The 11968-nt window shown below is 38.4% G+C and overlaps 1 protein-coding gene across 1 annotated transcript in view; it reads right to left on the reverse strand.

Moving 5' to 3' along the window:
* Nucleotides 1–9221, reverse strand: part of LOC146482008 (MAM domain-containing glycosylphosphatidylinositol anchor protein 1-like) — a 9407-nt gene extending 186 nt beyond the window's left edge. Inside the window, exons 1-6 of the mRNA XM_085107591.1 lie at nucleotides 9146–9221; nucleotides 7482–7598; nucleotides 6279–6532; nucleotides 4448–4550; nucleotides 3105–3162; nucleotides 1–73 (exon numbers count right to left, since the gene is read on the reverse strand). The exon at nucleotides 1–73 is cut by the window's left edge and continues 186 nt beyond it. Of these exons, the coding sequence (XP_084963717.1) occupies nucleotides 1–73; nucleotides 3105–3162; nucleotides 4448–4550; nucleotides 6279–6532; nucleotides 7482–7598; nucleotides 9146–9221 (681 nt within the window). The remainder of the gene's footprint in view (nucleotides 74–3104; nucleotides 3163–4447; nucleotides 4551–6278; nucleotides 6533–7481; nucleotides 7599–9145) is intronic.
* Between the last annotated feature and the right edge of the window lie 2747 nt (nucleotides 9222–11968).

The raw sequence follows: 11968 nt of genomic DNA on the forward strand, positions 1-11968 counted from the left end.
GGGCACATGTGGGGTGGTTGATCCGTTGCAATGTAGAAATGTTTGCCCAAAAACGTTTGCGTACATGGCATCTCTAGAAGAACGAAAAACGTCATAAAAAGGATTGTTCGTCAATTTAAGTGTTTCGGTCCTAAATCTTTCATGGTTTTCTGCAGCAAATTGTAATCAGCTTGGCATTAGAGACCTTGGAATCAGATTTACGAGTACAACTTTTCAAATCCAGTTGCATGGTTTAGATAACCGCTTGTCACGCCAATCTTGTTTCCACGGTCTCCTTATCTGCTGGTATTGCCGGTTTTCACTGTCACGCCATTGCCGTGTGCGTGAAAAAAAATTGAAACCATTCCATGAATGAAGTCAAGAAATTGCTATGTCATAGATTGTAAATAAATAAGAAACCCATCCAAGTGTCAGGTCTGTGCGGTATTCCGTACTCGAGTTATTTGACAAAATGTTTCACACAAATTTATAGAGCTTAGTATGGAGACGCCATGTTGGTGTCCCTCTGAGGGACACAAACATGGCGGCCGGAAATAGGAAAAAACATCTGGAGTTCACTTTTGCCAGAAAAGAGGTTTGTTTTCCCTTGCGAATTTTCGAATGTTAAGATAACTATTTTTCCTCAAACTTTAATTGTTTAGAATGCTGAAAATCACCGAAGAGGCATTTTAAAGATACGGAACAGCTCTGTCACGGCCGTCCTCTTGATGTCACGCACGATGAAAACTCGGAAATTGAAACTCTTCTATTTTCAAAAGGAAGTACGACATCGAGCTAAGAAATTGTGAAAAGACGTATTTTTAGGTAATCTTCTCTTAAATGAAGGTAAAAATTTTGTAGGCCTCCCTGTTTTGTATTCTAGAATTTGGTGACGTCACGTGAAAACCAAGAATACAACGGGCAGAAGCGAGAGTTTTGAGGATGCAACTGATTTGAAATTTGAAAGTCGTACACATACTCAATCTCACAATCGTACTCTGAATTGAAGATCGCTATTAGCTTGAACATAAATTCAAAGATCTATAATCAAAAGAAGAACACTGAATCTGATTCATCCACAGGAGTTAAACCAATATTCTTCCACAAACACTTGCGATGCTTTAACCAGTAAGCTACAGGAGTAATTTGCCAGGTTCATAATGGTAAACACTTGTTTCCATATCTCAAACTGTGACTCGTGATTGTGAAAGGATGATAACAGTGTAATATTTTATTAATTATTAACAGGATACTTGAAGTTCAACACCAACCCTGCCAACCTTGTTCCCAGGGTCTCTCCTCTTCACGTCCCTGGGACACGAAGAGGAGAGACCCTGAGAACGAGGTTGCAACCCTGCTTAGTCAAAACTCCGCTAACTCGAAGTAGCTTTGGTTTCAGTCCCTTGGGGCTCGAGGTAGCTACTGTACCAGTTGTTGGCTTCACACTACAAGCTAAGTTAGTGTCAAGTAAGCACTTGACACAAGTGCACTTGAAAATCTCAAGTCGCACTTTAGAAAACTTGGCTTCACACCTGGTGACAAAGTATATACTAGAAGCACAAGCTGTCAATCATCGTTCGCGGTAAAATCAGAAATGCGATTGCTCGCCGGAAAATCATGGAACCTTTGCAACGGAAAAACGTTTTATGTTGTTTACTCTTTATTTTGTCCTTAATTTTAGCTCAGAGAGTTTTAAACATTACAGGAAATGCATAGGTACTTCATTGTTTACGAGTACTTGGCGACAAAACAAAAGAACAGGCGACATCTTCTGAACTGAATATCGATGGTTCAGGCTGTCCGTAAAGATGAAATTCAAATAAGATCGTAAGTTTAACTATTTTCATCGGCTTTTCCTTCTTTTTACTGTTTACTTACAAAAAAGACTGTTCCATGGATTCCTCAAACTGCGAGGCGCATCTCCAGCCATCCATTTTGATTTTTTTTTTATTATTATTAATTTTAGTTCACGGCAAAATGTTTATCTGTCCTGGCCCCGCAGCACGTGGCTTTCAGTTGGCTTCCCTTTTCCTATTGGTCAAGTACGTTCTCAAGTGTGGTGTTGGCCATACTTGGCGGCGTACTTCGGCTTCTTTGAACTACGAACGTTTCCATGGTCACTAAGTTAAGTTCAAGTTGGTAGGTTTTACCCCTTCACACTGAAGTAGGTTTCAAGTACACTTTGATTATACTTACGAGCTCTAGTGTGAAGCCCCCAAGTATTTCAATTAACTTTGCCGGATGAAAGCCTTAGTTTTGCAAAACGCGGCAAGATCGAAATTTAATATGGGTAGTTGCAAATCCTTTTTAGCAGTTATCGGTTGTCCAAGGTAGCCTGTACTGAAGTGTGACGTCACTAATATTCGAATTTTGAAATTATGGGATTTATTAAAATGTTTGCAAAGAACATGATGAAAAATGCCTACTTGCCAAAAATCAGCATCTTATTGCAATTTGGGAGTGAGATATTGTGATTTTTATGCTCCAATGACTCAAGGATTTGTATTGTATGGGGTTGTCCCGGTCATCCGAGCACAACGATACCAAAATCTCACCCCCAAATTGCAATTAGATGCTGATTTTTGGCAAGTAGACGTTTTTCATCATGCTCTTTAAAAATTTCTCAACAAATCCCATAATTTCGGAAATTTCGTTTTTGTGACGTCAACACTTTAGCACTTCGTTGGTAAGGAAATTTGAATTTCTCGCCTGTCAATCACTCCCAATGAAACGTACTTAATGGGCACCACCAGATGATCAACTATTTAAATCAGTATCCAGGCTATGTTTTTTCAGTGGTTGGTCTTGTACAATTTCATACTTTTTCAGAAAGGTAATTTTCTAACTTAAACTAGTGCATCCACGTAAAAGTTGTTACCGACCGACCTATCTGCGGAGTTGGTCCAAACACAACTTCACATGAGTATCGGGGATATTCTGGGCATACTGACATTAAAAAATTCTAATGCAAAAACGTTTTCTGCTAGCTTTGCATGACGCGTGACGACTCCAAAAATTGCTACGTAAGAAGACTACGATGCTCAGTGACGGTTTTGAAACTTCCTAAATTTGATAATCAGGACAATCGTAGGGAGATTGGAAGACAAGGTTAGAGTGTTACTCACTTGACTTCAGGTTCAGTGCCATCTAATTTCCAGTGGGCGGTTCTTCTGAGAGGAATTCCTGAAAAACACCAAAGAGTGAAATAAGTATTTTTGGTTGGTCCCTACTAAGGTAAAAAAATTTGCAATCAAGCCACTAGAATGAGGGAGGATGCAATGCTCCTCTTCCTGGTCAGAATACAATAACACACAATACTATCAAAGAAGTTGATGTGATTTCCCTAATCGTTTTCCCATGGTTCCTTGCTGCCTAAATGTTCTATACATTTTGGAAGAGGTTGACAACGCCCGTAAAATCTTTTTTTCTCGGCATCCCATCTTATCGCGCAGGCCAGACGTTTTTGTTTTGTTTTGTTTTTGACCGCCCTGTTCCGGTTTTTTCCCCATGTTCAGCTGCCCTCTTTGATCGGCAAAACTAATGCCCCATTCACACCAAGGCTTAAACACGTTTAAAAGATGTTTAGTTAAACACAGTTTAAATAAATTTGTTTCCTTCATAAAAGCTGCTTTTGGATTTTTGTCGACTGCAGATTTATCACAAATGAAAGCATAAGTTAAAGATTACTTGAATCCTATGTCACACAGTGGTTCAGTTTTCTGTTACCAACTTTCATTTTGTTAAACGTGGTTTAATTAAACATGTTTTGTTGGTGTGAATGGGGATTAAGCTTTCATCCTGACTCCCACTTCTTTTGCTACTTTATTCAATTGGTTCAAATCTCCTCTGCTCCATTCTACATGCAGATTTTTTAAAAACACAATGAAATATTTAACGCTTCCGTTGTCCCACAAAATACGCCACGCCTGCACGACAGGTTTAATTCGTCAGCGGTATGAACACAAAAAGAAAATATTAACGGCAGACTGATCCCAACGGCGGAGGTGACAAGCTTGAGAGAGCAAACAACAAAAGCTAGCATAACTGAAATATATTTGTTTTTTTAAAAAACAAATATATTTCAGTTATTCTAGCTTTTGTTGTTTGCTCTCTCAAGCTTGTCACCGCCGTTGGGATCAGTCTGCCGTTAATATTTTCTATTTGAGATAATTTGCTGATCCAGGTCTACAAGTGATCCGGCACCACTCATTGGTTTGTCGCTGTGGAATTGCAGATTTTATTGAACACAAAAAGCAATTGAGTTCAATTGTGGGCAATCTCGTACCCAGCCTCCTTTGGCTCTTTGGCCAGCGGTTGGTCACCAGGACAGACTCTGGGAAAATGGTTTGCATTGTTTTACCTCAGAAATCCTGTGGTAATTAAATTCTAGTTCCCCAGAATCTCTCCTGGCGACCAACCACGGGCAAAAGAGCCTGAGGACTCTGGGTACGAGATTGGTTCAGCTCACCTTCAACCGTTGCAACGCATGGCGTTTCCATCACATACTTGACGTCATCTATGGTAATGTCTCCATGGTAACCGGTTCCTCTCACACCTTCAATAATGACCGTCTAAACAAGATGAGAACATTGCAGAAAACGTTACAATCCAGTCTGTAAATGCAGAAGACTATAAAATGGCCCCAAACCGCTTTCTTTTATTTTTAGAACAGAAACTTGGATCTACTCCAAGAAGATATAAATTAAAACTAAAAGTCTATCAGCTTAATCCGTCTTTTTATCCATTTGGACTGAGTTTCTGTATGAGCGCGCGAGAAATTTGACAGTTATTGTAATCAAAGCTCTTGAATATCATTTTACTATTTAAAATTTTAAGATGCTCTTTGCAGTAATGTTAATTATTTCCCGTAACCTGGCCCATATAAAACTTTTACATAACTGTTATAAATAATGGTAATTTAACTGAGTGGAGTGCAATATGTATAGGTAATCACATGAGGCCGAGTACTATTAAGGATTAATTGCACGAGTGTTTTCAAAATTTTCCAAAATTGCCCGAGTCGCGAAGCGACGAGGGCAATTTGGAAAATTTTGAAAACACAAGTGCAATTAATCCTTAATAGTACGAGGTCTCATGGGATTACTTGTTTATCAATAAAGGGCAAAATTTATACGAAGGAAAATCTATTTTTATCTGGAAAGCCTGTTTAGCGCTACGGCAAATCATCAATCAAATTGAACTGACCAATCGATTCAATGAAATTTTATTCTCCAAAACTGTGTCATGATACACTGCCAAAAGTCTAGAAAACAAAGCTCATTTCAACAGAGCGTTTCTGCCAACAGAAAAACAACAAAGTGCTTTTAACTGAACGAAACACAGGTTCAAAGAAACTCGGAAATGGCCTATTTACATTATGGATTGTCGAACTCGCGACTCTAAATGGAGGCGTAGGTTCGAGTCCCTCTCCTGACACCGTGTTTCAATCTGGGTTCAGAAAACTTTTTTGTAACCTCTTCGATCATTGCAAACTTAGAATAGAGTTCCAAATGAGCAAAGTACATAAATTAGAGGAAGTTGTACGAGGCAACAGCCCCAATAGGATAATAGTAAAAGTTTCAAAAAGTTAGCAGTTAGCCGTCACTTGGCGACACGCCCTCCGTTCTTTTGTCTTGTCGCGTAAACTCCGCATTATTTCTCCACTCACAATCCGTAAAGTATTTTTTGCAGAATCGAACGTCTATGATAAAAGAAAAACTCTCTTTTAATGTTTAGGGACGATGCGTCCTAACAGAGAGGTTTTATGGCGAAACTTTTGGCCATTCGGAGAAGCAAATCTTATCAAGGACTGTTGGAATCGACCCCTCCTCCTCTTCTTTGCCCAAAACAAACTTGGAGTAACCACGAATTTTTAGAGATAGTCCAACAACAATAATTCTTATAAGGATAGGATAATGAAAGGGATTCTCTGTACAAAAGACACCGTCCTTCAAAAACTCATTAATAATTCATAAGCACATTGACTTATCAAATGGTCTATGAAACATCACGTGAAGTGGTTTTAAAACCCGATAAAACCTCCTCCTTCTGAGTATGTAGTGTTTAATGTTTTCCTCGTATGCTAATTTCCAACGTTCACAAAAGCATAATTGTTATGAACTCTCTTGACACACGCTTTCCTAGGAATGTTTTTGAAGCCGTTCAAAAAACTCGCAGCACGTGTTTTATCGGGTCCAAAACCACTCGGCCGCGCCTTGTGGTTTCAAATTCCGATAAAAAAAATTGCTGCTCGTGTTTTAAACATTACTTAAGAAAGATATCAACTAATCTTTTATCACCTTTGCAGATTGCTGTGTAGGCACTCGCGCGAATCGCCAGTGATTTCCCTGATTGCCCTCCAGGTGCCAGGCCAGGTGAATGTGAGTCGACCCATTATCGCCAGAAGTGTTGTAATAGACATTGAGTTCCCCAATATCCACACCCCACATGTGATACCAGAACAGTAAACAGTTTCCCATAGTGGCATTTGAAATGAGCCTGGCTTTGTCACCGGGTTGGCGAGGAAATGAAGCCTCAATGAAGAGGTAGGGTCCTTTGGGGAAAAAAAATTATGCTTAGTTTATGTAAGAGATAAATACCGAGAACGGAGGTATTACGGCCCGAGGGATGTATATGGATTAATACCGACGTTCGAGGTATTTATCTGACTTATTTCATGAAATTATTCCTTTGTTCAAGGGGACAAACGCCGGCTAATTAGTACCGTCACACTTAGGTGAGAAACGGAGAACAATAGAAGCAACCTGATGTGTGCGTTTCTCGCAGTACTGCTAATGTAAATGAGGGATTTATACAGTAAATGAGGGATTTATCTGTATAAATCCCTCGTTTCAGTTAGTTTAATATTCATGAAGTATGTAAGTTAAATACAGGATGTTGAATAACAAAAGAAAATGTGTGATTCATGAAATAATTCCATATATATACAGCACGCACGAAAACAGGATTTAAAAAATGGGATTCGTGCCTGTGACCTTGCATAACCATTCAAAATGACACTTTATGAATAACCTTTTTGTTGCTAGTTTTTCTTTCAATTAAAAATACAAGAAAATTTGTCAAAAAGTGTACATTGACGGTGCCTCCTAATATAGAAGTAATTTTGTACAGTTTATGACTATGCGGGAAAAGCAGACCTTAGTATGAGCTACTGGAATCTGGTATTTTTTTGGAGATAATCAAGCTGAATGTCCCCCGCAAAATGCATGCTTACCCCCAATTTTCTTTTTGGATACCAAAAGCACTTGCTAAGTTCTGCTTTCGCTGCAAAGGTTTAAACCGAACAAAAATATCCTTGTATTATTAGGCACCACCTATAGGAAATTGTATTGAAACAACTTGTATTATAATTTCAGAATGGTTCCAGGAAGGCTAAGATGTTTGCCGATGAGATAAAAAAAATTAGAAGTGAATTTAACCATTCGATGAAGAAGGTGGTATGACAACGATATTGCGGTGGGATGTATGATCCGTACACGGGCCTGTGTTGCTACTGGGCGTGCATCCAGTTCCACGAGTCCAGTTCATTTGATTATTCCCATCATTCATCCACTGACACAAGCCTGTAGTGAAGTGGCAGCTATGTGTGTTGGTTATAGCTGTTTAGGTAAAAACAAAAGGAAAAAAGATGCAAATGTCAGACGATTTTCATCATAAATAGACGTTTTTGTGTTTTTGTACACGGCAACCACATTGTGTTCCTATCATTAAACTTAATTTAGTCACCGACAATCAAGTCGGGCGTTGATCACTAAAAAAGGAAAGAAAACTAAAACGATAAAACAATGAAAACTCTGAGATAGCTCGCACAGCTGATAAAACGTTCAAATCCATGTTATGAAAGAAGACCTTGAAACTGCTCGAAAATTACAAAACAGTTTTGATCTTTATTCCAAATAATATGGAATCAAACATGAGGAAAGAATTAAACTGTTTGCAACACAATTTTTGCTTATATGCACGTGCTTACGGCTATACTCCTGTGGTTCTGAACCAGGGGATGATCCAGAAAATCCGGAAAGAGGGAGACGAAAAAATTGTGGCGAGAGCGCAAGAAGTCCCCTCCCCCCACACACACTCACCCACCCACCCCAATGAAAAGTTCACATTCGCGGAGGTTCTGCTTTATAGCATTCTGTAAAGACTGGATTGGATAATACCACTCGAAATACAGTTACAAAAACCCTCTCCCCCCTTTAAATCCATCCCTGTAAACTTAGCTCGTTTGACGAACTTAACCAGGTTCAATAAGTGTTTTATTATTCATAATTATTTTCGGGAGCACGCATGAAAACAGGATTTAAAAAATGGGATTCGTGCCTGTGACCTTGCATAACCATTCAAAATGACACTTTATGAATAACCTTTTTGTTGCTGGTTTTTCTTTCAATTAGAAATATTAGAAAATTTGTCAAAAAGTGAACATTGACGGTGCCTCCTAATACAGAAGTCATTTTGTACAGTTTATATCTATACAGGAAAAACAGCTACTGGAATCTGGCATTGTTTTTTAGAGATAATTAATCAATAATAATTAAAAAAAAAAAAAAAGCAATAAAATAAAAAAAAAACACGTGTGGCTTTTCTTTCCAAATTGAAGCTTTATTTTCCCCGAAAAATGCATGGTTACCCCCAATATTTTTTGGATACCAAAAGCACTTGCTAAGTTATGCTTTCGCTGCATAGAAAATCCAGAAAATCCAGAAAGAGGGAGACGAAAAAATTGTGGCGAGAGCGCAAGAAGTCCCCTCCCCCCACACCCACTCACCCACCCACCGCAATGAAAAGTTCACATTCGCGAAGGCTCTGCTTTACAGCATTCTGGGTGCATTTGTTATCAAAAGCTAAGACTGGATTGGATAATACCACTCGAAATACGGTTACAAAAACCCTCCCCCCCTCTTAAATCCATCCCTGTAAACTCGTTTGACGAACTTAACCAGGCTCAATAAGTGTTTTATTATTCGATCACCGAGTTTGTTTTTCATAATTATTTTCGGGAAGTGGTAAGCGCGCGCTGCCTTGTACAACAGCGCGGTTTCAAAATGAAAAGGAAGAAAAACATCTATTTATAATAAGTATTCTTAGTACTTCCTCAAAAAAATATATTTAGCTTGTCTACGTTGGAACTGGCTACCTTACTCACCTATGGGAAGAGGCGGCTCGCCTATGAAACCGTAGGCAAGAGCGATGCATACGCTAAAAATCACTCGACAAAGCATGTCACTTGGCCTCTGGATCAAAAGAAATAACCAAACTTCTGAAAAAGGAAAAAAAGAAAGGGATCATGCCATCTGTAGTCAGAATTTCATCGATGGCAGCCGAAAATAATGTCTAAACTTTATGTAAAGCGGATATCCTAGTGCACGGAAACTATTCATAAATGCCTCCTGCTACGGATGGCCGCCACAGGGAAATGAAGTCCAATTTGGGCGGACGTTTTTAACTTCTTCAGTTCTCTTGTAAAAATTGCAAACTGTAATTGTAAATGCGTTCTTTTTTAGTTAGGGCATTTAATTTTCGTCCGTCACTTTGCAGGCACTCCACTCAAAACGTCGTAACAACTGCCACGCAGGAAGTTTAGTGCTTTCCGAAGCTTTTGCCCATCGTTTCTCCGTTCAACAACGTCCAAGTTGTACCATTCACCTTCGCGTATCACTAACACATTTCGAAGACTAAAAGACGTTTGGATAGCCAAAAAACCTTTTGTCACATGAGATAGTCTCGATGACACTGCACCTTTAACCTAATCAGCAGGTTTTAAATAAGTAATGATAAACCTTGGAACAGAAATCATAAAGCAGAAGAGCTAATGAGCAGAAAAGTAGCTGTGTGTACTTTTCATTTTGGGACAATTCATTTTGCAATTTTTTCACAGCAGCACGGTAAACTGGTCAAACTTAAGGTTTTATGGAGAACGTGGAAATTTTGTTTCTCCAAGTGAACTGAAGTAGTTACTGGAAAGTTTTGGACTCATAAAACAAATCATTAAACAAACTTGGTATAATCGCCAAGCGTACACTGTACATTCAAAAGATCTGTTATAACCTCAAAATTGAGCCATTTTGATGACTGGGCCATTTTTGGTGACAATTTTAGACCTTGCATGTATTTTGGACCTGAAAATTCGAGCTATTTTGGCCCTTATTTAAGATAGTCAAATTAGCCCTCAAAAACCACTTCAGCCCCCTAAATGGGACTCATCTTGGCAATTAGTGGCATTTTAGCCCTTGAGACCAGGCTCTTTCGACCCTAATTTAGAACAATTTAATTAGCATCAGAGTTAAATAAGCCACTAGGTCACCTCAGCTAAATTGGTAATTTGTTGATGGTGTTCTGTCAGTAGTTGCTAAAAGTTCTTCATGCTAGAACTAAGACTAATTTGCGTGTAAAATGACATCACAACTTACTTCCGTTTGGGGGTACTTCTGGTTTCAAATATTTTAAAATGATTTACTACATTGATAACGTGTTTCTGACCAGCACAAGCACACTACCTCCAGAGCACAATTGTTAATATTGGAAAAAAAACATAAAAGTTAATATTAACTTTATTTCAGGGAAGGAAATTCTCCTTGTTAACCGTCAACCGTCAAAAGCCCTGCATTAAAGCTATCCCCCATTAAGACCCTCGTTAAGGTGGAAGGTTTAAAAGAAAAAAATTGGATGAAAAAGTGGGAATTTTTTCAGGGAAACGTATAGTAGCCTTCGGGATAGTAGTTTTCGCCAGATGGAGACAATGTGCTGATAGCCTCTCTCCGTGGATGGAAAATGTTGGTCACGTCCTTTCTTTTTTTTTTTTTTTTTGCTTTTTTTCTACAAGTTCGACCAATATTCTCCCAATACGGACCGAGCAAGCTGGTTTAATAACATATATAAATGACATTTTAAAGCTAATTCTTTTAATAGTCTTTTTCGCTGGTGATAAGGTACTATTTAAGTAATGACGCTCTGGAAGAGCGATGAGTGAAAACATGAAAATCATGCTCCAGGTTTTAAGTTATTTACCGGTGCACTAACGCTTTTATTATTACAGTTGTCTAAGGCTTCGTGGCTAAGTTTTGTGATAGTTTTAGACAATAGATTCTTTAAAGTGTTCCTTGTGCCTAGTTATTTTTGAAAGTGTTTTCTACACTCAAAATATTATTTGTCCCATGTTTTTTTTTTAGATGTGGCACAAACTTCATTCGCTCACAAACACGCGCTGTTCCTTATCCGATGGAAATACCTCTCAGTGGTGCTAAATTTGAAAGAGTTTCATATTGTTTGTTTTAGCTAATGAGTTTTACTTTAGACTAAACTAGCATTTATCTCTAACCTTTTTACATGTTCAGCGCCCAAACTTGCTGAGAGCGGGATATCAAGCGCTTCAGTTCACCAATACTTCGACTTTTTGCACAATTGAAATGGAAACTCAAACCGCTTAATGAACAAATATTCTTTTTAGTTTTTAAACCGACGTGTTGCTAATTGATCTGACTTATTTAACAATGCCAAACCAGATTCTGAGGTGAGATTCATTAACACTTTATTTTCATCTTATGTTCAATAGTTCTTGATTAAAGCGAAGATAAGATTTCACGAAGAGGCCGGCGTTTCTTTCTTGCTTGTTTATGGAAAAAAGATAGTTCACACCATGTAATGGACCTCAATCTATTATTAGTGAAAAATTAGGAAATATGTGTTACAGAATGATTAGATTGGCTGGCTTGGCTTCGCTTGCTTTGTCAAGAAGTAAATATTATCGCACGCCTTTCTTGGTTCAATTTGCCAACTAAAGCTATCGCGGAAGAGTCATGGGGTTTTTTACTCTTTTGTTAAAAATGGTGAAATAAGACCTTCGCTTAACTACAAAATAATTCTATAGCAACGAGAGGAAAGAAATAAAGTCAATTCTTGAAAGGAACAACTCGTGATCTGTTCTAGCGAATTTTACTTGAAAAGCGTTAAGCCAATTTTTTTTCAAGTT

This window comes from Pavona decussata, unplaced genomic scaffold (assembly GCF_977016875.1).
Source record: "Pavona decussata unplaced genomic scaffold, jaPavDecu1.1 SCAFFOLD_48, whole genome shotgun sequence".
NCBI classification, from domain to species: domain Eukaryota; kingdom Metazoa; phylum Cnidaria; class Anthozoa; order Scleractinia; family Agariciidae; genus Pavona; species Pavona decussata.